The 27110-nt window shown below is 39.8% G+C and overlaps 1 protein-coding gene across 1 annotated transcript in view; it reads left to right on the plus strand.

Annotated features, from left to right (window-relative positions):
- The first annotated feature begins 1056 nt into the window (after positions 1 to 1056).
- The window catches only part of Plppr1 (phospholipid phosphatase related 1), a 39045-nt gene continuing 12991 nt past the window's right edge, over positions 1057 to 27110 (plus strand). Inside the window, exons 1-2 of the mRNA XM_041657489.1 lie at positions 1057 to 1366; positions 16005 to 16137. Coding sequence (XP_041513423.1) covers positions 1163 to 1366; positions 16005 to 16137 — 337 coding nt within the window. The 5' untranslated portion in view covers positions 1057 to 1162. The remainder of the gene's footprint in view (positions 1367 to 16004; positions 16138 to 27110) is intronic.

The following is a 27110-nucleotide window of genomic DNA, read 5'->3' on the forward strand; positions in this document are numbered from 1 at the left end:
ACACACACACACAGAGTTTCATATAGGTAATCCAGCCATAGTCAGGACTACTCTCTGGACATCAGCTTTCTTATCTCTGAGACAGCACTGGAACAGAAGGAGTTGACCTTCTCCTCCAACCTCAGCTTCCACAACCTCATAACCGCAAAGCCTTGTTTCCTCAGCACTGCTTTCATTGCTGTCTTATCTTGACATTTTATGTCTTCCAAATACAGAGTGAAAAATAATGTTGAAGTTTAGCTGGGCAGTGGTGGTTCACACCTTTGATCCCAGCACAGGCAGAGACAGGCAGATCTCTGTGAGTTTGAGGACAACCTGGTCTACAAAGCAAGTTCCAGGACAGCCAGGGCTGTTACACAGGGAAACTCTGTCTTGAAAAACCTAATAATAATAACAATAATAATAATGTTGGACTTACATGTCTCTTTAATTCCTCATACTCCTTACAACTATCTACACCAGTGAGCATCTGGGAAATTCATGGGTCAAAAATTAACTGGTAGTTGTGTCTCCTTATGTCTAAATCTTGTGAAGGTCATGTGTGTCTATAAGATAGAATCCTTGGTTTTCTAGTACGGAGCATTATGGAAAAGGTTAAAAGCCATCCCGGATGTAGAACACCTGCCAATAATATAAGGCATGGTTCTGAAAAAGCCTCTCATTCCTGCTAAACTTTTGCCTTTCTATCTCTCTCTCTCTCTCTCTCTCTCTCTCTCTCTCTCTCTCTCTTCCTCTCCCTCTCCCTCAGTCATTTACTCCTGACTGACTAACATTTTGTACGGTGAGTCTATTTTTAATAATTTATAAAATTTCTCACTAAGCCTCTGCCGTTCGAACTTTCACCTCTGACCTGAATGTGAATGCGCATGTCCGCCCCAGTTTCCGCAGCTACTCCGAGAGCGTAGCAGTAGAGCCAGGTCGCTCTACGAGCCTTGCTGTGGTCCGCCCTTCAGATGGGGTCTGCACTTTATTTGCTGGAAGGTTTCTACAGCAGATGTTAGCAGGCAGACAAGCTAGCACACAACCCCAAAGCCAGAGCGTGCTGCGCCAGGCGCGTGCACCCTTGCCAATACCAACCCCAGAAGTGCTGCAGGGTGATGGAGGGAGTGTACTCTGAGGGGCCAGCGCTGCTCCGAAGCCCCGCTAATGTCTCTGTGTGGCCATGCTGTATTTTCAGCTTGTCATCATGGCTGGGACAGTGCTGCTTGCCTACTACTTCGAATGCACTGACACTTTTCAGGTGCATATCCAAGGATTCTTCTGTCAGGACGGAGACTTAATGAAGCCTTACCCAGGGACGGAGGAAGAAAGTTTCATCACCCCTCTGGTGCTCTATTGCGTGCTGGCTGCCACTCCAACTGCTATTGTAAGTACAGAACAAGAGTTCTTTGTTGTCGGGCACCTGAAAGTGTTTCCTGTCTGCCTTTTCTCCTCTTTCCTGTCCTCCTGGGTCTCACCAGCGGGTAGCCTAATCAACTCTCTCCTGTTTCAGCTGGAGAAGACTGAGTAGAACTCTTCATAAAAACAACAACAAAATTAAATTGATCTTGCCTTTCATAGATGGATTTTTTTATTTTATTTTTTATTTTTTTTGCTTTTCAGTGTCAGCTGTGTTTTTTAAAAGTATGTGTGAATGTCAGAAATCAACAGACTTGGTTAGCTGGCCTCTTTAAGAATAGCTACTGTACTCTCAGAAAAAGTAGGCTGAGAGTTAGTTGTGTGTATTCAGGAGTTGACTGTTAGCGATGGCATTGCCATAGAGACTCAGATCAGAGGGGAGCAGAAGCCTCCAGCTGCTACCGCTGAACTGCAGAGGCCAGAGAGGAGCAAAATTACTTGACCCAAAATGTGCTGTCCTTGCCGCTGTCCAAGTCATATACCAGTGAGCTCAGCTGCAACCTTGCCTTCATTTATTTCACTGTCTCTCCTTTGAGGTCAAAAATTGGACGGACAGCCCTGTAGGGAGACTGCTTCAAGAGCATAAAGCTTGCAGATTCCTGTTAGGCAGTCCAGTGACTTAACACTTAGACGCTCTCATTTTATGAGAGTGTTAAAATAAACACTCGTGTGTCTGAACACATTGCTGTCACCAGGGCAGATTCATCCGGGCGTAATTTCAGTTCCGGCTCTGTCCTTCCCTTCTAATCACTTTCTAATAAAACCCCATTCTCCCACTCCACCTCCGACATGCCTTCTGCTCTCTTTCAGACCGGGCCTTCATTAAAAATACTAACTGGTTTACTGAAGAGTACGGTGATTGCTCAGACATTCAGTTCAAAAGCTATTCTCGGTGGCAAGGCTTCTCTTGACTTAAGATGAAAATTGACTGTAATTTTGAGGCTATAGAAAAATTGAATCATCACACTCTAAGTCTATTCAGATCATTTGATCCATCCTCAGCAGAGCTCCCCTTAGCTACTAAGACATCAGGAGAAATGAGAGCGATACTGATGAGATGCAACATGATGCATCCGGGTGGTTAGAAACATTAGGTCTGCAGAGCAGCGTATCCGGCTCACATCCTGGTGGGGTGACTCATCTCACTGATTCCTTCTAGACAAGGCAAGGTTGTCACTGGGTCTAGAAGTGACTTCCTAAAGTTCCTGGCATGCCCATAGTGTCCAGGAGTAAAGAACCTGGCAGGGAATTATCCTCCACCGCTTTGACATCACAGGACAAATGTCGTCATCTGAGAATTATGACATTCCATTGAGAATCCCTGAGAATAGCCTCTTCTAAAGGGATGGGAACTGGACATAACTTCTATGTCTCCTTTCCCTTATCCTTATCCTCAGCCCTAGGAAGAAAAAGAAAGCATAGAGAGAAGACACTTCTTTGTGCCTCACAAGGCAGAAAACTCTAATCCCCAGGTAAAACAAGGAAACAGGTTAAGCTCTGTCTAGAATGTACTGGTGGTGGTTCTACCATGAGGCAGTCTGGAACTGCGAGTGTGCCATAAACAGATCATGATATCATGTTCTTATGTGTTCAGACACGAATTGCTGAGTGACCCATTGAGTTACTAATACATATTTTTCCTTTCTTCCTAGTCTCATTATCATTCTCTTTATTTTCCTATAATTATTTTGTATTTATAGAGATTTTGCCCATTAAAAAAACTAAGACTAGTAGAAACATTAATAAAGATGAGCAGAAAATTTGAATTAAAGAAACAGTATAATTGCCGAATAAAATCAAAAGCAAATTCTTCAAAATGTTAAGTGCACATGAAAGTGGAAGAGAGAATATGGGACAATATTGGGGAGATAACAAGGCCCAGGGGAGGAAAAGCAAGGAAGGATTAATGGGACCAAGACACAATAAGGTTTATGTATGAAATTTTTATTATGAAAAACATTATTTTGTTTTTCTAAAAAAAGAAACCATTTTGTAATGATGTCTACTCTGCAGATGTTGCCTAGGTGAGCCTCATAGCATCCCAGTGAGGCAGAACAGAGTATTCCAATGAACATAAAAATCATGGCCAATAGCCTCCTTCATCTTTCAGTTGGGAACACCAGACACATTTTGGCTAAATGATGCCCTGAAGGTTCCATTTTTATATAAACAGATGGACAGGGATCTGCCCATTGGGTTCCATTGTTGCCCTCCTTTTAAAATTGGGGACATGGCTGGGAACCAGGGAGGCTCACAACTGGTGGGCTAATGGCAGGGAGCAATACAGTCCTCAACCCTGTTAGTCAGCAGCTATATTCCCTCAAGACCCCAATATGTGAGCAGTGGCAGGCCAGATAGCCTCTGAGCTCTGAGAAGGAGCTGTGTTCACGTCTGCGCAGTGAGGTAGGACTTGCCCATGTGAGATCTTAGCATCTCTGAGTCCTAGTGCCTCCTTCAGCACACACACCTGCTCAGAGCTCCCAGCGTTCACTGTCTCCCTCAGACTGAGGCCCCAAATAACTGTGTGACTTCTAGCTGCTTGTGTTCCCATGGGTTCAGTTTTCTCTTCTCTACACTTTTTAAAGGGATCAGGCTCAATAATTTCCAAGACCTTCTAGTTCTCAGATTTGATAAGAACACAAAAAGGTCCATTTTTTTAAAGTTAGATATTTATTAGATGGGTTATGGAGAGGAAGGAAAAAGGGGAAAAGGGGAGGAGAGAGAGAAAGAGAGAGAGAGAGAGAGAGAGAGAGAGAGAGAGAGAGAGCCTCTCCAAGAGAGAGAACAGGAAAAGAGCAAAAAGGACCATTTTGATGGAAGTTTCTGCATGTTAGATTCCTTTCTGGATTCACTTGTGTGTGCCACGTGTGCCACAGGGGTGCACAACTTATCAGTTTCTCCTTAAAAGAATTTCCCATGCTCCATGGGGTATAATGAAGGCAAGACCACTTTTCAGTGAAGTACATAGTAACTAGTAGTAAGTTTCAGAAAAATTACCTCTACCTGGACCTGGATTGTCCTTGGCTTTTTTTCCTTCCTTCCTTCCTTCCTTCCTTCCTTTCTTTCTTTCTTCCTTTCTTTCTTTATCTCCAAGCACAGTGACCATGGCTGAACTGAGCACCACACTCCTGTGTCTCCACAGATGAGCATTCACAACCCCATTCCCAGTTGCAGATGCACAGGGGAGAGCTGAGGGGAAAGACAGGGCCATTTAACCTGTAAACTCTCTGTTTCCCCTTTTATGCTTTCCTGTCAGAAAATATCAACCTCATATTGAGACAAGGCCACTTGGGATAAACTGCACGGGGCCAAAGCCATTGCTGTCACATGTCTTTAGGAAAAGTTGAAGCTTGGAGAATTTATTGTGTCCAGAACTGTTTAGCCCCCAGTAATAACCCATACTTCAAAGAAGCCTGCAGGGTTTGTTCTGACTACCTGGACAGCTTGGCTAACGAACTGCTCCCTAGGGCCTTCTGGATAAACTCCGACTCCGAGGCGAAGGAGAGAGCCAGGGAGCCTGTTGGATAAGAGGATTTACTGGGCAGCGAATCTGATTTACCCTTATTTCATCTCAGTCCCGGTGGCACAAGGCATGAGAAGATAGCTATTAAACCTTTCTCTTGGCCTCACAATGAAGTGACTGGGGAGTATTTAGCATTGAAGCAGCTGAGCATTTGACTCCCTGCCCAAGAGAACGGAAATCGCTCACAGTTTGGTATCCAAGTGCGAGCCGCGTGCACACAGACACAGGCGCAGGCGACTCAGGAGCAGTTTCCTCAGAAAGGAAAGGCCAGCGCAGTTCGAAAGAAAGGCTGGACTTGCAAATTTTCATTTGAGCATTTGTGCGAGCTCTTTGCATCCAATGTAAAAGGACATTGCAGGCCACAGAGTGGTCTCTCAGTGAAGAGCCTGTTGGCTGCCTGACAGGACCCCAGCTGCTGAAGAAGCAAAGGAGACATTGTCTACCTTGCACTCCCTCAGAATCCTCCTCTTCCGGGTTCTGCACTATCTCCTCCATTGAAACTCTTGGACATTTTCTAGGTTACATTCTATCCCTCTGTACCTCATCACATGACTTCTTCAGACAGAAAGTCCTTTTGCCAAACTATTATACTCTATCTTTACAATCTACACTTTCTTCTGGGGTGAACATATGGATGACCCAATTAAATTTATGAATTGGAAAAAATTTAAAAATTAATTTCCACATTTTTGTTCAGACTACATATTAGTGATCTAGATTTCCCTTAGTAGTGTTTGCTCATTGCACTATTTCCAGTTATTCTAAGATTAAAGGTATATTATTGTTGTTTGTGAGGGTCTTTTGTTTGTTTGTTTTGTTTTGTTTCTTCTTTTGAGGCAGTGTTTCTTTGTGTAATAGCCCTGGCTGTCCTGAAACTAGTGTAGAAGACCAGGTTGACCTCGAACTCACAGAGATCTGCCTGCCCTTGACTCCCAAATGCTGAAATTAAAGGTGGACACCACCACTTTCAGGATTTTTTTGTTTAAAGAATATTGTTTTCCTAAAAATAGGGGCTGCTTAAGTTACTTGAAGATTACAGTTGGGTTTACTTTTTTATTGAGAATGAGATTTTGATAAAATTATTTTAGGTTTCCATTGCTCTTGTTCAGCAAAACAAAAGGTATTCGTGAGTTCTATGTTTTTAGGAATATATGGTCCCACCTTTCTACAACTATAGTCTCAGCTAAGATAGCTTTCAGAGTGGGTGGAGTTGACTGCTGGATGAGACCAGAAGGCAATCTCTAGTGTTATCACAGGCACAAGATGGTTTTCCAAACGCTGTCATACATATGGCCTTTCCTGTGTGTGCTGCTAAAGGACATTGGGAGCGTCCAGTGGTGGTATCTATTATTTATATCTATGTATGATAAAGCAAAAGTCAATAATTCTTGAGAAAACTAGAGTTCTGCTAGTAAAGGAAGCAGAACCTCTTGGCAGATGTAGAGTTCATCGATAGCACTCATCATGAAAGATAAAAGCCCAGAATAAAAAAGGCTCTCATAGTGCAGGCAGCAGAATCTATTTTTTTTTCTCATTTATTGGGTCACTTTTAAAATCTACAATGGTTTGGATGCTCGTGATTGTGGAAGTCTTCCAGGCAGAATATCAATTATTAGCTCCGATAGTAACTGAAGGTGCTGTGTGACCTGCCATGGGGGAAGAGACATCTGTAGTCATCACACCCAGGTGTAAAGCCTAGGAACCACAATAATAAGCAGTGTGAAAGGCGTACTCAAGTCAAGCAGTGGCACTAACATCTAGCAGACAATCAACAGCCATTTCATTGGACGTAAGGCCGGCTCTATAGGGCAAATCATGCCTAATAGGTATACTTAGCAAACTTACCTTAGCTGATAAGGTCATAGACCCTAAGAGAGAACATCTGCCAGTCTTCTAAACCAGTATAATCTCTAATTACATTCTAAATAAGTATCATCATACCCACAGACAAATGTAGTTCTCACCCCTCATCTTTTTGGTAGCAGATAGAAACCCTCACAGAAATCCAACACTGGTCAAAGGCAGTGAACAACTAACTGCGGGGTGCCCAGACCCAGCAGATACAACTGCAACACTAACTGTACATCTAAAGCACAGAGAACAACATGGAGAAAGAGACAGAGAGATTGTGAGGGCCAGAGGACCGGGATGTCTGCTACCTGATAGCATCTTCCATGCATGATAGGCAAAGTGCACCCAGGAGATTCCAACAATGTGACTGCCTACACAAGACCTGAATAAAGACGATACATGCTGACATGCCTGTGTGGGTGGGGGAAATCTCACAAAGCCGTGTCCCTAATGAAGAGCTACAAACAATTTGATGATTGATATAAGAGAGAGAATCAGTCTTCCTCAGAGAGAAGCTCCTTAATTGGTTATCTAATACTAAGTGGTCATCCCTAAGTATTTATACTGATAAGCAAAACGAAAAGGACTCAGGAGACCCATTTCACAGGAAGTGCAGATGTAGCAGGAAGTGAAAGGGGAAAAAAAAGATGCACATACAAATGAAAACCAAAATGGAACAGGTGCACCAGGTACACATTATATCCCAAATTGGGGGCTGGAGAATATTTCACACACTTGGTAACAACCGTGCGTCCCTAATCTAAAAAGTTTGAAATCCCTCCAAATCTTTTGAGAACCAGTGCTTTTAAAGACTTCAAGTTTGGGGGCATATCAGTGTTTGAATTTTTGGATACTCAGTCTGTAGCCATATTGAAGCAAAAAATTATCTTTAAACCATAATATGTTAAAAAAAAAAACACGAAGGAGATCATTATACAATAGCAAGAGTGCTCATTCAGCAAGAGGACACATTTACAAATACTGAGCACTGCAGCACGTAAATACGTAAAGCAAATATTAACAGATCTGAAGAAAGATTTCGATGGTATAAATAGCAGGCGATTTTAGCACCCCCACCTCATGCTATAGACAGATACTGAGAAATAAGACCAGTAGGAAAACATATGACTTTGATCAAACCCAAATTAACCTAACAGGCCCATAGAGGAGCTTCTATTTTATAGCCTCAGAATACACATTCTCTAACGTGCATGGAACATTGTCTAGGCCACAAAACAGTTCATAGTATTTAAGACTGAAATCATAGCTAGTCTTTTTTATTAACACAGTCATATACATCTACATGAGAAAAATCAGAAAATTCACAAGTACGTATGAACTAAGCAGCATGCTCCAAAACAACAACCTGGTTAATGAAGAAATCAGAGAATATGGTTTTATTTCCTGAGGCCTTGAGGAACTTTTTAGTGGGCAAAATGACAACCTAACTTTGAACCACCAGCACCTGTGTCAAAACTTTGTGTGTTTCTATCTGTAAGCCCTACTCGGGTGGCAGGCAGAGATAGGGAATCACTGGAGGTCACTGGCTAGCCAGTCCAGCCAATCCGGAAGCTCCAGGGTCAGTGGAAAAACACTGTTTGAAAAATAAGGTATAACAGAATACACTAGACTATCAGCCAAACAGAGAAAGGATGCTTTGGGGTTCACAGTTCCATAAGGATACAGTCCTTCATGGTAAGACGAACAAAGCAGAGGGGTTTGAAGCAGCTGGCACAATTGCACCCACAGTCAGGAACTAGAGTAATAACAGAGAGTAGGGCCAGGCTAGAAAGTCTCAAAAGTCTCTTGCCAGTGAACAACTTCTTCCAGCAAATTCTGCATATCCAAAAAGTCCTTTTCAAATAACAGCAGCTGGGTCCAAAGATTCAAACCGCGAACCCCACGGTGACTATTTCCCATTCAAACCAAAGCATCCCAGCCCTGGTCCCCATTTGCTGATAACTAAGGCACTGTTCATAGAAAAAAAGAAGAATTTTGAAAAGAAAAAGATTCAACTGCATTCTTGTAGATGGTAAATTATAAACACCAGAGAGGACATAGTATTAACTTGGTTGCAGTAAGGAAGGAGATATTTGTAGTTGTATGTTACCGTCTGAGGCATTCAGCTGTGAAATGTTATAATTATCATTGAAAATAGAAATAATCTCCTTAGAATTGTATATCTCTGCCTGATGTTATAAAAAAATAAAAGAAAAGAAAAGAAAAATAAGGTGGACAGTGATTGAGGAGGACACAGGAAGATGAGCTCTGGCATCTGCTTGCACACATACATGCAAAAATAAAAGCCAGAAATGCTGGAAAACAACCTGCCAAAACATATGGAATGAAACCATTGCAATTCTAAGAGTGAATTTTATAGCTATCAGCACCTTACACAGCAGAAGGAAAGATATCAAATAAAACATTATGTTATGGCTCAAGAAATTAGGAAACTACATATAAAGGACATAATAAGAAATAAATGAAAGAAACATTAGAAAATAATAGAAAAATCAATAAAGCTTAAGATTAGTTTTATATGCAAAGATAAAGAAGATTTACGAGACTTTGGTTCTGTTTTTAAAAAGGAAAAAAAGGAGAAGACCCCAAAATTCAGAAAAGGAGACACTAAAAATGCTATAATAGAAAGACGAAGACAATTAAGAGACTATCCGGAACAGCTATAAGTCAACAAATTATATAACCTAAAAAAAAATGGCTGTATTTGTTAACACATACAACCCTTCAAAACAGAATCATGAAGAAATAAAAAACATAGATAAAAAACTAATAAAAAATGAGATTGAGTCAATAACAAAAATTCCATCAGTAAACAATCAAGCATTGATTATAAGCTCAATGTCCTTTAATTATGGCTAGAAACCAAATATGAGTGAGTACATCCCATGTTCCTCTTTTTGGGTCTGGCTTACCTCACTCAGGATAGTGTTTTCTATTTCCATCCATTTGTATGCAAAATTCAAGAAGTCCTTGTTTTTTACTGCTGAGTAATACTCTAATATGTATATATTCCATACTTTCTTCATCCATTCTTCCGTTGAAGGGCATCTAGGTTGTTTCCAGGTTCTGGAACAATCGCAGTTGGTTTTTGATCCTACTGCACGTACTGGCTTTGGGGGAGCCTAGGCAGTTTGGATGCTCACCTTACGAGACCTGGATAGAGGTGGGCGGTCCTTGGGCTTCCCACAGGTCAGGGAACCCTGATTGCTCTTCAAGCAGATGAGGGAGGGGGACTTGATCGGGGGAGGGGGAGGGAAATGGGAAGCGGTTGCGGGGAGGAGGCAGAAATCCTTAATAAATAAATTAAAAAAAAAATAAAAATAAAAAAACACAAAAAAACAAACAAACAAAAACAATCAAGCATTAAATGCCTTCTCTGCTGATTTCCCCCAAATGTGAAAAGAAGAATGAGTGTCAGTTGTTAAGACTATTCCAAGAAAGAGAACAACATACTTGCAATCCTTTTTTGTCTGAGGCCATTGCTGCTGATGAACAAAGGTGTGAAAATCCTCAACAAGATCTTATCAGCTTGAGTTGAGTGATACATAGCTCCAGATGTTCAGATAACCTGAAGTAACCACAGATGCCAGGAAAGTAAAAGGGACAATGATGGAGGCTAGGGAGGTGAGTAGCAGGATAGGAGAGATAGGAAAAGGGAAATGGGAAAACCTGGGAGCTTTGACTGGCTAGTGGTGGAGAGGTAACTGCAGAAGGAAAGGGAGGGAGGAAGGCAGATAACACTCGGTATATTTGAAAATGTCTTAGGGAATCATATTTTATATTTATATAAAACTACATATAATACATAAAAATATGGCAGTGTGGCGTTTGGGCTGACAATGCTCCCCACCTAAACCATAGGCTCTCTTTAAAAATGCTCAGAGCCAAGCTGTTGGTCAGGGTAGTCCAAGAAACTCCCAACAAAATATAGGCTGTTTCCCTTGGTTGCCTCTTAGAGGTTAAAGGTAAAACTACTGCTGAAGAGGACTACTGAGAACTCAAGAACAATGGCAATGGGTTTCTGATCCAACTGCACGTACTGGCTTTGTAGGAGCCTAGGCAGTTTGGATGCTCACCTTACTAGACCTGGATGGAGGTGGGGGTTCCTTGGACTTCCCACAGGGCAGGGAACCCTGATTGCTCTTCGGGCTGAGGAGGGAGGGGGACTTGATTGGGGGAGGGGGAGGGAAATGGGAGGCGGTGGCGGGGAAGAGACAGAAATCTTTAATAAATAAATAAATTAAAAAAAAGAGTTGAAAGATTCAAGCTTGATAGAACACGAAAGTCTCCTTCCTGAAGTCTTGCTTTTTAAGTACCAGAAGGCACTGTGCAAGCTGCCAAGGGAGGGGAGCAGTCAGCAACCCTGCCAGCTGTGACACCCAAGAACCACAATAACCAAAATAAAAAATAAAATAAAAAAGGTGCAATAGTGGCATTTATATCTTGGCAATAACCACAGGTGTCTAATTGGACTTAAGTACAACTCTACACAAGGAAAATCATACCTGGCACTAAAAACATAGAAAACTACTTGGAGCTAGTGAGGTTGGAGATCTTGAGGAAGAACCTATTGCCACCGCTTTACAGAATAATCCCTAACTGCATCTTAAATGAGAGACATATATGTAATAATAATAATCAAAGAAAATGGGTCATGAATTTGAGAGGGAATAAAGATGTGGGACATGATAGGAATGGAGAAATGATGTAATTATATTTTATTTAATTATTTTAGATTTGAAATGATCCCCCTTGTGATAAAGTAAAATTCATCCCAAGAATATCAGGATGGTCCAATATATGCAAATCAGTAAACATAATACAACACATTAATGGAATGAAAGACAAAAATCACAATTGAATTATGAGATATAAAGTGTTTAACAATATTTAGTATTCTTTATTTATAAAATGCCCAGTGAGTTGCCTGAATATCATAAAAATAATATATAATATATTCTTGCTGAACAGGAAAAGGCAGACAGCCTTTACTCCAGAACCAGAAGAGAAAGAGACAGCATAGTTCTTCTGCTCAGCATAGTGTTCTAACTAGCGTAATTACGTAACAAAAAGAATTAAAAGGTGTCCAAACTAGAAATGAAGAAATTATATTATGCCTCTTTGCCAACAACATGGTCTTCTATTCCAAAGACCCACATGATGCCACCCAAGATTGTGACATTAGAGCAATTCAATATAGCAAAGGTATGTAAATTTATCATATGGAAGCCAGTGGCATTTCTACACACTGACTGAAAGCTCTCTGAAAAATGAATCAAGAAAGCTATGTACGATAGTTGCAAAATTTTAAAATAATAATAAAATTAAGGTCAGAACAGTGTTTTCTGGACATGATCACTAAATGTTCATGAAATCACAGCAGCTGAGCAGCTATGGCAATTGATAGCTGCTGGGAGAGTAAAGGTCAGTTCTTCAAACATTAAAAGAAATTGAAGAGGGCAAAATACTTGTGAGAGTTTCCCGAGACTGACCATGCTCAAGTGCATGGCCCCACATCCATACACACGTGGACATCACTGACGGGATTCAGTAGGTTAGTTCAAAAAAAAAAAGGAAGATTGAAGAGATGGCTTAAAAGTAAAGGGCGCTTGCTGCTCTTCTTCCAGAGTTCCCAGTTTTGATTTACAGCACCCACACAATAGCTCACAATTATCTGTAACTCCAGTTCCAGGAATCTGATAGCCTTTCTGAGCTCCCAAGGCTCTCCATGCACACGGTGCATAAACATGCAAACAGGCAAATGGTGTTGGGGAGAGTGGAACTCTATCACAAAAGAATGAAATTGGACTTTAGGCTCATACTTTATGGAATAATAAACACAGAACATATTAAAGACTTAATACAAAACCCTATAATTATGAAGCTACTAGAAGAAAAAAACTTGATGAGAAAGGTCTTGTTGATGGTGTCTTAGGTATAACCCCAAAAGCACAGTCAATGAAAGAAATGTGGAGAAATAGAATTACAAACTAAAATGATTCTGCCTATCAAAGGCAATAATTGTCACAGAAAGAAATGTTCATACACAAAGTGGAAGAAAATATGTGAAGCTATACATTTGGTATGTAATTCATACTAAAATAGATAATGAACTCAATAGTTCTTTGATTAGAAGCCATCAGACCACCTGAATGAATCACATGCAAAGTTTCCAACATCATCACTCATCATGGAAGTACAAATGACAATATGAGATATTGCCTCACCAAAACACAGAACAGAATGATTTTCAGGGTGGTTAGAGAGAAGGGCTTGAGGATATATTGTTCAAATGATTAAATTTTTGAGTTAACTAGGTACGTTCCCTAAAACTAGAGCAGGGTACAACATGACTACGAACATGTTGTGATCTTGAGACATGCTGAGTGGATGCTAAATACTTACACCTCCAAAGTGGTGACTGTGTGTGGTAACATATGTTAATTACCTAGCTAGAGTCACACGTTGCACAATATAAATGCACTTTAGAGAGTCTTGTTGGACATGATAAATGCATATAATTTTATCTGTCAAAAGTAGCTTCAATCTGTTGAATAATGCATCAAGAAAGATAAAACACAAAAAAATGATCACCATGTTGCAATATGGTTTACATATTTGCATTTGAGTTTTGTATGTGGAAGATCTCTAACCATGTATTGCAGCTGCTGTCATGACTTAAAGTACACTTACTACTGTACCAAAGGTCTTAGTCGCTTAGGATTGTGGCTAGAAGAACTAGAAGATGAAAATCACTAATGGAATTTATCTACACTTTATTCTTGCCAGAGCGAGTTTGGCCTTGACCACTTCTCACTGGAGGACACTCTTAATTTGCTGTGATTGATGTGTATTTTGTTAGCCAACAATCAGAGAGGTCTAAACAAGTAAGACAGCCAACACTGAACACATGGAGACTCCCACGTGCTCCAGATGCTCTTTGTAGAGATGATGGATTGAGACAGGGTGGTCCAGCAGAAGTACAGATGGAGGGACCAATGCACTGCCAAAGCCAGAGCCGTAAATCTGCCATTATGAGCAAATGGCATCAATGGTGAGCTGCAAGCTTGGCAGAAAGCAGAGCCATCTTTTACCTTCACAGCCCTGCATCCTCCAGGCAGACTCACCCGCCCTCCACAAACACCCATGAGAATAGAAGACCCAGTGAATGGAGAAATAGTAAAAGACATGTGTGGTGAGGGAGATGACTGTCCATAAAGTCCATTCATTGTTGAAGGAACTGGATTGCTCTTTAACAACTTGATGCCCATCAAAGTTTTACAAAAAGCCAAGTATATGTCACTCCATTTTGACTATAAAATGACCCCTTGACCCCTTCTTCTCTCTTTTAGTACTTAGGCATGCACTTAGTATATTCCAGACATTGCCAGTATCTGGATATAAATATCTAATTTGCATTTTCTATTTTTATTGAGCATACAAAATAATGGGCTTCGTTACAAATACATAAATAAAATATACCCTTGTTTCATTTATTTCTCTCTTATGGTCCATACCTCCTTTGTGATTTGAATGTTGGTAGCAATGTTATTTTTGTATCAGTTTCACATTCTTCAATTTTTTCAATTCTATTTATTTAGTGTGTGTGTGTGTGTGTGTTTGCAAGCACACATGCACATGCCGTATGAAAAAGTTTGAAGACAATGTATGAGAATCGATTCTTTCCTTCTATCATGTAGGTCCCAGGTCATTGATGACTGAACTCGGGTCATTAGGCTTGAGGAATGAAACTAGTGATAATTATTTTAAGCAAAATAAGTCATACTCAGAAATATATAGTTCAGGTTTTACTCTCATTTACTCTAAGATTATGCACAAATACATACATATGATATATATTTCACTTACGTATTAATGAATGTTGTAGATATAAGAATCAGCAGAGTCTCTTAGCTAGGAAGTACATTTTACACTAGAGTCTCAAACCTGGGTTATCTAGAGGAGGGAAGTCCTTTCTTCCATCTTGGGTTCTCCATTTCTTAGTGCTTTCCCAGTAGACTATGCTTCTCCTGGAATCTGCTTCTCCAATGACTTAGTTAAGTGCTTTATTGTAATAGTGTAGTTATAGCAATAATGACTGCAGTGCAGATGCTATCTAACTGTTATCAAACAACAATAGCAACTTTATTGCTATTGCTTTATTGTGGGATGCGGTCCCCACATGTGTTACTTGTATGCTTTAGAGACCATTCATGGCTCTCCAGGGAGAAAAGTGTATTTATATCTAGACTAGGGATCTGAGCATGTCAACACGCTGAAGTGCCCTGTGCCTAGTATTTAATGGATGGTGGTGATTGTGAACTTTTACTCTTTGTTGTTAACTTCCATCATTAGTTGAGATACTGGGCATACTGTGAGCATAGGAGACCTCAAAGCCCATCCGGATGCACAATGACGCACTTCTTCCAACAAGGCCACATCTATTCCAACAAGGCACACCTCCTTATAGTGCCATTCCCAATGAGCTTATGGGGGCTAGTTATCTTCAAACTACCACTCAATGTATAATTATTTCAAAGGTTTTTGTTCAAGAAGCAAGAGAGGGATTCAGTAATAAAGAAGTAACAGCCAAACCACTTCCATGTTGTAGAAACACACCTCAGGCAAAAAAAAAAAAAAACTTTCAAATAAGTATTTATAATGCAAATAATAATGTATTGTGAGATGTAAAATTGTGCTTTCTTGAATTATTAGCTCTCTGAATCATTCTTCATTGTTGCAATTTCCAAAGTCAGTTAAACATTTAATCCTGCCACAAACTGTATCATAAATTGCACTGCACACTGTTATTTCAGTTTATATTTCATATGACCTTAGAGTTTAATATTTTTCCCAGAGTTGTATCTTAAATGGTCAAATATTGGTTTTTCCAATTTCATTTTAAGAATTAAATGTAGCTGGTCTGTGGTGGCGCACGCCTTTAATCTGGGGGCAGAGGCAGGCGGATCTTTAAGTTTGAGATCAGCCTGGTCTACAAGAGCTAGTTCCAGGACAGCTAGGTCTGTTACACAGAGAAATCCTGTCTCAAAAAACAAAAAATGGTTAAATGCAAGATAGTATCTATCCCACCATCTCCCCAATTGACATTTAAAAGGAATGCGATTTCCTTGGAAGTTATTTTGTGGACCTTTGCCCTATCTATAAACAAGCAATTCTCCTGCTTGACATTTCTTTAACATTCCTTCCCCAGATATTTATTGGTGAAATATCCATGTATTTCATAAAGTCAACAAGGGAATCCCTGATTGCTGAGGAGAAAACAATCCTTACAGGGGAATGCTGTTATCTGAACCCCTTACTCCGAAGGATCATCAGATTCATAGGTAAGTGCCGTAGCCCATTGAACCGAGCACCGATGGGTAGGTACAGTGTTCTGAATTTGGTGGATATGCTTGGTCAAATAAGCTAAGGTATGTGTACCATACCAGCATTCAAAACAAGGGCTCTTTGGGGATTTTCCACGAAGGGTAAGGCTAAGCCTAATCTTGGTACTATGTAAAATATTTGAGCCTTGAAGTAAGATGTTGTTTATTAAGTTGTTGTAAAGATTCAAATATTTGATCCTTGAAATAATGTGATGTTTATTAAATTCTTATAGAAAAATGTTTCAACTAATTTTCCCCTGCTTAGCATTTTCTTGAGATTCTCTCTGACCATGGGTTTGGTAAGGGTCAGGTAAGGGTTGGGGGGTAAATGGGAACATCGACCAAATGAAATAGATAATTTTTTTTACAAAGTTTTCCTGGCCTATAGATCTGTCCATTCAGATAATTTAACAAAGTCTGGGACATCTAATCCATCAGGTTCTTGAAAAACAAATGTCTTTCCCAACTTGGAAAAGAAATGCCTTCTTTAGTGTTCTTGACAAGGAATAATAAAGGTATGTTCTATGTCCTTCCTAAAAATGCTTAAAATGCTGTAGATGACGATGGTTGTATGAGAATGTGTGCATTGATGCAGATAAAAACATAAATCTTTCAGAATTCCTACATTATAAGCATTCGATAGATGATCATTTTGTCAGTAGTGTAACAAGACCTTGCAAAGGTCTGCTGACAAGATCTTCTTAGGAGCCCCAATAAAATTCTGATTACGAACATTACTGTTTCTAAAGCAAGCTATGGCACTATCTAGAAGACAGAGAACCAGTTTCATCATGTTCTCATTCTTTATGATAAATAATTAATACTTTTTTCTTGTTATAGTAAAGAGCTCAAGTTATGAACAAATGACCTTATCAAAGTCTAATATCAAAGTCTAATGCAATAACATTTCTAGCTGATTGGGAATGAAAAATATACTAGAGCAGGAAGCCTAAGGAAAACTTTTGTAAATGTAGCTAATTAAAATTTAACACTTAAATACTTTTAAGATGATGAATGTCCGCAAATTTAAAGGTTTTGTTTATTGCAGGAGACATGGTTGGCTCATCTGGGTATAGCCTGATCCATACAATGTTATTGCTGTCCAATTCAACTGTTCTGAACAATGATTCTTTTCAAATATATATAGAGTTAGACCAGTTACCACCAGAGTGGCTGGCTACCAAATCATGGGAAAAGAGGAGATAAGAGAATATTTTTCACACTGAACACTGGACTAGATAGTTTATTTCATTACTTCATTTAATCCACCCACCATTACATAAAGTGTTTTATTGTTTGAAATATACAGATGAAGACTCGAATAGAAGACAGAATCGAGATATAATTTGATTCAAAAATTGTATGGCTCCTCCATTTGCTCTGCTTCCTATGCATATAATTAAACAAGTTATTCAATGAAAAACATTATTATATTACAATTAACTGTAAACATCTTTAAAAGTCACTGGTACTGTCCCTTTACAGAGAGAAGCCTTATCTATCTGTGGCTCACCCTACCTGGGGCAAGGCCAAAGAACAGCAATTTTAACTGGTGTTTGTCCCTCATGTAGTGCTCTGTGGCTTAGATAAGTGCTTGAGGAGAAAGCCAGGAAATCCCCAACTCCCAGCAGGAACCCTCAACATGATGTCGGCCATGGAATTGCCACTTGAGACACAACACTGGGCTATGGCATGGTTTCAAGATCAATGGAGGATCATCAGGATCCCACTAATAAGTGATGACACATTTGCCATTTGGACAAATCTATAACAAGTATTTGTGATACTGAGGGAGCTTGGAGGCCAGCATAGCCTTTGATATGCAACCACAGGTATATGAAATTGGAAACCAATATGTCCCTTCTGCCAAAAAATGAAAAAAAAAATGACTCCTTTTGGCAGATAGGAACTGCTTTCACAAGTTCCTGATAAATGATGGGTTTTGTCTAACCACCAAAAATCCTCCTATAGTACAGTTTGAGTCCATTTCTGGATATTTGGACTGCCTTTTGGAGTTTGGAGAATTGGAGTTTACTTTGGACTTGACAGGTTTATCATAAGCTAGTAGAGATCTGGATGCTGAAGCTTTATGTGGATGCATTCATCCACACGTTGGGCACCATTCTGTTGACCAAGGATTTTTTTGTTCCGCCTGATCCCCACAGTCGTTAAGTCCCAAAGAAATCACACGGATAGCTCAGACTTCTTATTAACTCTTATAACTTATATTAGCCCATTATTCTTGTCTATGTTAGCCATATGGCTCAGTACCTTATTCAGCAGGGCAGTCGCATCTTGCTTCTTCTGTGGTTGGGTCAGGACTGCAGAGAAATGGGCTTCCTTCTTCCCAGAATTCTCCTGTTCTCATTGACCCACCTCTACTTCCTGTCTGGTTGTCCCGGCTATACTTCCTGCCTGGCTACTGGCCAATCAGCGTTTATTTAAAATTTAATTGACAGAATACAGACCATTCTCCCACACCAGATGTTCAAATAAATCAGCTTGAGTCCAACATCATATGGTCAGTGGGTAACATGCAAAGCCTGAGACATTAGTAGAAGCAGCAATAGAAGGCAGAGGATTATAGGGTCACAGGAGGATTTGCTTCATATGTTCCTTGTTTTATGATATAAGGATCCACTCAGTTGCTCAAGTTGAAAACCTGGGAGACTCTAACCATCTGGAAACTTGTTAGCCATGCAGAGCTGCAAAACCCACCCCATACCTACTCATTCAGAAACACTGAGGACTTAGCTTGAGGATCGCTGTCAAAATTTGAAGACCTCTGACTTTGGCAATTAAAATTCTTTTGCCCCTTTAAGGGATTTCCCCAGATGTTGCCTCAGAATTCATCCTCCCAACTCTACGAAGATACCATCTATTTATCATTTTGCAGCCACTGATGCATATATGTGTGTGCATGTGTGCGTGTGTGTGTGTGTGTGTGTGTGTGCGCACATGTTTGGTGTGTGCACATGTTTGGTGTACCTACACATGCCCATACACATGTATACTTGTGGATACTGCAGAAGGACGTAGGGTGTCCTGCCCTATAATTCTCCACCTTACTCCCTTGTGACTGGTTTCTTTGAACCTAGAGCTAGACTGACAGCCTGAAAACCCCAGTGATCCTCCTGTATCCACACCCTACAGAACTGGTGTTACAGGCACATGCGGCCATACCCAGTTTTTTATGTGGGTGCCGGGGAGTCAAGCTCAAGTGCTCATGCTTACAATACAAGCACTCTTAGTCATTGAGCCGTCACTCCAAACCATTTTCTCATGTTCTTTACGTGTTCTACAGAGCCCTTTATGATCTGAGACCCTCTTCTTCCTCCAGTCTCATGACTCACTATTCTAAACTGCTGTACTGCCTGACAGAAGGACTACAGAATTCCTATCTTGGTTTCTGTTCATGTTGTATTCCTACTGTCTAGAGTATCCCTTTACCATAGCATTTAGCCATATTCTTCAGGTGCCTGTGTATAGCCAACGAACCAGCTACCCTGTCTTCCAGACTTCCCACTGGGCTTGTACTTTCATCTTTTCTGGGCATTCAACATACTGGTACCGTTGCTTAAGCCTGTTGCTTCTAATAATTTCTGATCCTAGGTGAGCGGGGACTTTATGTGAATTTTTGAGGACTTTATATTGCAGGTAATGTGCCTCAGACATAGACTTTGAATAAATGTAGAGTTTGGGAGAACTTTTTTTTTCTTTTTTTTTTAACTTTTTTTTTATTGAGAAAAGAGAAAAAAAAAAAAACAAATTTCCTCCTCCTCCCAGCCTCCCATTTCCCTCCCCCTCCTCCCACCCTTCTCCCCCTCCCCCCACTCCTCTCCCCCTCCCTCTCCAGCCCAAAGAGCAGTCAGATTTCCCTGCCCTGTGGTAAGTCCTAGGTCCTCCCCCCTCCGTGCATTTCTAGGAAGGTGAACATCCAAACTGGCTAGGCTCCCACAAAGCCAGCACATTACGTAGGTTCAAAACCCCGTGCCATTGTCCTTGGGTTCTCATCAGCCCTCATTGTTGGCCATGCTCAGAGAGTCCAGTTTTATTTGGGAGAACTTTTTAAATTTTGTTTATTTGTTTGTTGTGATAAAGCAAAGATAAAATTTGTTAAGTAATACATTTTTCTAAAACTAACTTCACAAAGGCTGATTTTTACATCTTCATTTGCCTACTCTTTAGTGACCATGATATCCAGTCCAGCTTCGTTCTGGAGCTTTACTGTGCACACACAAGGTGATCTGTAAGAGAGCATGGAAAGTCCAGTCCGACTTTAGAGCAGTGTTGGACAAGGAGCGTGCCAAAGTCTAATTATCCGGGAAAAGTTAACTTCTGAGTATCTATGTTATTTTATTTATAAAAGAGAGAAAATGTATTCATTGAAATAAAAACCCTCTAAATGGAAATATTTCTGTTGACAAAGATTAAAGTAAAATAAGGTAGTTACCAAATTCTATTAAGAAACATTACTGTAAAGAACTTAATAGTCTTCTTTCTAAGCCAGTAGTCACCAAAGTACATACTCTGCAATTGGCATTGGGGAATGACAACTGTTTTAAATGACTGTTCTAATTAAGCCTAAATGGCATGATTTCCCCTTGCAGTTCATGTAATTGTTTTCAAAGCCATTATAAATAGTATTTCCTAGCAAACAGAATCAGCTGTGTGTTGCTATAAATAAATAAATAAATAACCAATGGTTTAGCAAATTATTTTTAATGAAATGTGCTTCATACAAGGAGGATCAGAAAAGGCAGCGTTCTGGTAGGAGTAAGTGAATATGTGCTTTCTGTACTACATTTGTCTGGTGTATGGCAAAAGTCCTCAAAATAGTTGTCCTTTTAAATCCCTTATTTGGTGTTGAATCATGTTTTTTAAAAAAGCAGAAATGTAGATGGATCTTATGAACTAAACTAATTTTCCATAATATAAATTAAAATACCAAAGCTATATATATAACAATGGGACTGGAAAAGTGGCTCAACATCTAAGAACACATACTGCTCTTGCAGAGGACCCAAGTTTGTTTCCCAGCACATCAATCAGGTGGCTCGCGACAGCCTCTAACTTCAGTCTAGGAATCCAACACCTCTGGCTTCCACAAGCATCTGGACTCGCATTCACACCCCCACACAAGCACACATAATTAAAAATAAATATTTTTAAAAATATATAATAGTGCTGTAACTTCCATTATAGCCTCAAAAATGGAGGAACGTATTCATGATATAATGCTACGCAAAATATTAAAAGTATTCTCTATTTCTAAAGGTACAATGGATCTATACATGGTAAGAGAGCAAACACTTGGAATTCTAGCACTGAAACAAGTGGAGGAGTATGAGGTGAATATCCAAGTCCAGCCTGGGCTACCTCGTCAGACTCTGTCTCAAATAAAAAAGATACATTATGCAAGTATGCATTTCGCTCATGTACTCCTTAAAGTGAGAACAAAAACAGAGACCATGAATTTGAAAGAGGGAAAAAAAAAACGACATAGGAGGCATAGGACTTGGGGAAGGGTTTGGAGTGTGGAAAGGTGTAACACCCGATTTGGTGTTATTCTTGTAAACATAAGTTCTTAAATGATGACTTTTTGGTCCAACACTGGCAAGTAGAAACTAGAAGACTTAACAAGGCTTGGGGCTTCCATATAGAAAGAAGAATAAATTAACTTTCTCTTCTTGAATAGCTACTTTCTGTAGCATTGATGGAAAAACACTACACACATGCCAACAGTAGACTCTCTGTTAGCATCTAAAACAGCCTGCCATTCAGAAACTATTTATTATGGACTTTTCATTGGTGACCACATAGCTGTTCTATTATTACTTCTAATCAAAATGTAATTAAATACTAAGCAAGTCTTTTGCAATTTAGGTCAAGTCCAAGGATTAGAAACAGTGGACAGAATAGAAAATGCCATGGTAAACTGTTAATGAATGACACTAATTAATTGACATAAATTGTGATCTGAATGAAGCATGAATATTTTAAATGCACTTTCAGAGGTCATTGTGTTTTATGGTTGTAATTATTGATATTCAAAGACAAGCTTAATGTCAGCCTTTTGAGAACTAGAAATTGGTCACAATTTTGAAAGCCATTTAAATGTACTTATTCTAGAAAGAGACTTCATCTAATCATTTTATTTCTACTTAATTATTTATAATTTAGACACTGGGGTCAGTCATGTTCACTCAACTTTCAACTATTAATTTATTGAGAACGGATTTTGTGCTAGGTTCTAATAATGTTGAGGGGGACATTTTTATCAAGGAAATTGAATAAAATTTACTCTGGTTGATTTTCTATTCTAACTTGGAAAGTCAGGCATTGAACATCATGGCAGAGGCAGGCACATCTCTGTGAGTTCGAGGCCAGCCTGGTCTACAAGAGCTAGTTCCAGGACAGGAACCAAAAGCTACGGAGAAACCCTGTCTCGAAAAATAAAAAAAATAAAATAAAAAAATAAAGTATGTTTTTTGGAAGATATATGTTACAGAGAAAAATGGATGGGGAAATTTAAATAGGGTGTTTGTGCCAAAAGATATGCAAATTTCTACAGAGAGAAGAGGCTGTCGCTCAATAAGTATTGTCTAGATTTGCTATTGATTGATAGAAAGACAAAACATTCACTAGAAGGACAATCCCAGTGAACAGGGTGCCAGGAATCAAGGTTGGCCTGTGTCCTTGTCTCTCTGTCTGGGTGTGTCTGTGTATTTTAACCTCCAGCTTCCTTGCCCAAAGCTCCCGAACTGGGCGCCAGAACACAGAGCGCAAACACGGGGGTGCGGTGCACGGCATAAAACTGTACACACCACACCACACACACACACACACACACACACACACACACACACACACACGAGGTGAAACAGAGAAAGAGGGAGCAATACATGAAGGAAAGGAAACAGGAAAAGATTTAACCTACTTCCTGTCTAGGTTATTTGTAGTGAATCTTTCTCTGGGTTTAGTCTGATACAGTAAATGTCAAAAGCCCATGGCTGAAGAGATTCTATCATGGGAAATAAATACTGCTATTGTCATTATCATTATTATTATCATTATTTTGCTAAATGAACATGACAGGTCAGCCAAATTGTCTTCTAAATAACTGTATTTATTCTTTATATTGGTACTGCTTTCATTTTGAGGCATAGAAGCTTCTTTGTAGGATTCAATGGTAACTGTAGAGATGCATAAGTAAGCAAAATGCTTAGAATAATTGCTGAATTCTCAGCCAAAAATGGGACATCTATATCATCCCTCTGAGACTCAGAGACTATCACAGAAGAATGTAAGAACTGGAGGGAAGCTGAAGGTGGGAGGAATGGGAAGAATGCTGGCTTCTCCTCATGACTTAGCTGCTTCAGTCCTGAACTCATGGTGGGTGCGATTACCCACACAGCATGGGGCCCATCAGCATCCTGTTATGGGGGCTGAAATAGGCTCAGAATCCCTGCCACCACTGAAGATTTGTAAGCAGATAATGGTTGATGAGAAAGGGAAAGACATTTTCTTCAATGGTATAGTTTCTGATAGCTGGCCATGGTCCTGTAAAGAAATCTCCTGTGTTCTGTAAAAAGCCTTAGTGATAGAGTCAAGGGATCACACACCAAAAATGTCAATGAAGTAGAAGGGAGACTAGTGGATAATAGAGGTTAGTGAGTGGGAGAAGCAGGGCCTCAAAGGGGGAGAGGGGTAATGAAAGGTGAATATGATCAGAATACATTATCTATATGTATGAAAATATACTGAACCCCATTATTATATATAATTAGTATGTGCTAATAGAAAAGTTGGGGAAAACATTTCTAAATTTTCAAAACTATGATCTCAAATAATGTAGGAATTATGCTATATTGCAGAGACATTTTCAAGCTCTCTTCTTAACATCATTCCTTTCAGAAGAAGAGACCATACAGGTTATTTCACTAAACTCTAAGAACAAAACTGTTCTTTTTAGTTTCTGAGAATTATAAAAATAATCTCAAGAAGTTCAGGGTTGAGGAAAGGAATGGCTAGAGTCTTTTTACCAAACACAGTGTGAGCTGACATTGCCTGTAAGTCACCACTGTGGGTTCTACAGCCCTTTCGTTGGCATGGCATATGCTAGAGGAAGGTGGCATTCCTCAGGTGGGCATCACCCTTCAGATCATAGTGAAATGTGAGGAGCGTGAATGCTGTTGAGGCTACAAGAAAAGCTGACTTAGGCAGAGAAAAATGGGGAAGCAGGGCAAAACGTGATAGCAAGACAGCGTGTGCAGAGCCCACCCTCCCAGAATCACTATGAGAATAAGTGAAGCCGACTCTTTGGACACGGACCCTGGGAACCTAGGAATCCTCCTTTTCCACAAACCTACTGCTGCCCTTGTTGAAGGCCTGTCTGACAAATAAAATGCCAGAGGAAACTGTTGTCTCTTTTCTATTTTCAAACCATAAATAACCCTCGTTTCCTGGAAAAGATTGTCTAGACAGAACTATTACCCCTTGAACAAGCCACAGACCTGGCCTTTAAGAACCTTACTTGAAGATGTAAGAAATGCCTAACCACTCAGACTTTTAGAGCCTGGGGGGGAAAACTGCCAGGCATGATCAATGGATGCCTGCTCTCTCGGGTCACAGCCCCTAAGCCTGACTATTAAAGATGCCAGTTCTCATTGTGATAAAACACATTCTCAAAAAGCCACGGGAAGGAAAATTATTGTAATCAATACAGATCAAAATGAAACCGTACAGAGCCACAGAAAGACCAAGTATTATATAAACTCACTCATGGATGGAATCCAATATGACTTCAGTAAACTGAATGGCAATGGAGGGTAGGATGGAGAATGTTGTTCAATGAGTACTAAAGATAAAGGTAGCTCTAACAATAGGGTAAGGATCAGCTTTTTAAGGACTGATTTAACTCCTTAGTGTGTTTTACCTGTATAAATGTTAGTGGACTGCATCCATGCAGTATTCCGGAGTCCAGAAGGCATCAAATCTCTCAAAACTAGAGTTGCAGATAGTTGTAGGCCCCCAAGTGGATGATGGGAACTGAATCCATATCCTCTGTAAGAGGAGCCTGTGCTCCTAAGCGTTGTAGCATCTCTCTACCCAATATACTGTAGACTTAAAAATGCTAGGAAAAAGGAGTTTGATTATTTTCAAAACGAACAACAAATGTTTGAAGAAAAAGCACATAAATGATTCTTTGGTGACTTAAGTCATGATGCAGATGATTCAAATGTTCTACAACATACACGTGTCAAATATCATAGGGTACCCCTTAAGTATGAGTAATTTTATCCTTTTATATGTCAATTAAAAATTGCTTTTAACAACAACAAAAGGAATCCTGCTTATCAGTGGTCAAGCTTGCTGAAGCTAAAACTGTGAAATTTCAACTTCAACTCCATCAAAGACCCCAGAGAGCAGATTAAAAAATTAGAGGTAGCATATGCAACAAGCTTCTCAGCTAAACAATAACCAGATAAACACATACACGCACGCACGCATGCACACACGCACATGTGCGCATGCATGCACAATACATTCATGCATACATATGTAAATGGAGACTGTACATGCATTTCCGGCCACCCAGATCTGAATAATCACACTAATACTATATTAATTACAACACTGCTTGGCCTATTAGCTCGGGCTTCTTATTAACTAACTCTTACATCTTAAATTAACCCATTTCTATTCATTTGTGTATTGCCATGAGGCTGTGGCTTACAAGAAAGTTTCCAGGCATCTGCCTCCTTCGGCAGCTACACGGTATCTCTTTGACTCTGCCTACTCTCTCTCTCGATATCTCTTCCAACCTGGCTATAGTCTACCCTGCCATAAGCCAAAATAGTTTCTTTATTGACAATGGTAATAAAACACATTTACCGCATACAGAGGGGAATCCCACATCATACATACACAAACACATATGCATATACGCATGCTCACATGTGTACTCACACACATTGACAAATACACACACCAGAATTCACATACACACACACACACACACACACACACACACACCCCAAAAAAATATGTCCCTTGGAAACAGTGAACTTGTTATTTTATGAGAAATAGGGAATCTGAAGTTGTGCTTACATTTATGATCTCGAGATCAGGAGGTTACCCTGATTTATTCAGGTGGATTAAATGCAATCACAAGTGTTTTTATTAGATAGGCGAGAAAGTCAGAGTTGGTGGAGCAATGGAATAAGGTAAGTGCCTGAGAGCAGGCAACTCCTAAGTGCCAGAAAAGATAAAGAATGAGTTCTAGCTTGGACTTTCCAAAAAAAGCTTCGTCTGGTAAAAACCTTCTTTTGAACTTTCAACTTGCAGAACTTGGTGAAAATTCAGATCTGCACTGTTTTAAGCCATGTTGTTTATAGCAGTTTGTTGGAGCATCAGCAAGAAGCTAGTACCATTGACAACACTTGACTTTAATCTCTTTTCTATTTTCTCCTTTACTATTTCCCCCATCAAAAAAAAACAATGCAGTGACATTTTTGAAATAATATTTTTATTTTCTCTTCTGGTGGGGAGCTCTGTGAAATCTCGCTCATTCTCACTTGCCGTGATGTTATAGATAATTGCTTCTTTGAATTTCTAAATAAAAATAGAATGGATATGTTTTCTATAGAAAGGGGAATTCACTTACGATACTATGAGGTTGGCGATGTAGCTCAGTTGGTAGAGTGCTTATCTAGCATGCACAAAGGCCCAGGTTCAGTTCCCAGCACTGTATTAACCAGATGGGCCAGTAACTCCCATAATCTCTGTACTTAGGAGGTGGCAGCAGGAATGCCAGGAGTTCGAGATCATCCTGGGCTGCATAGGGAGTTCAAGACCATTCTGGGGCTCCATGAGATCCTGTCTCAAAAGCAAAACAAAACCCAGGCAGCATTCTGGGTAGTTTGTAC

Source organism: Microtus oregoni, unplaced genomic scaffold (assembly GCF_018167655.1).
Source record: "Microtus oregoni isolate MIOR12 unplaced genomic scaffold, Mior012 000008F_ref0000371, whole genome shotgun sequence".
Lineage (NCBI taxonomy): Eukaryota > Metazoa > Chordata > Mammalia > Rodentia > Cricetidae > Microtus > Microtus oregoni.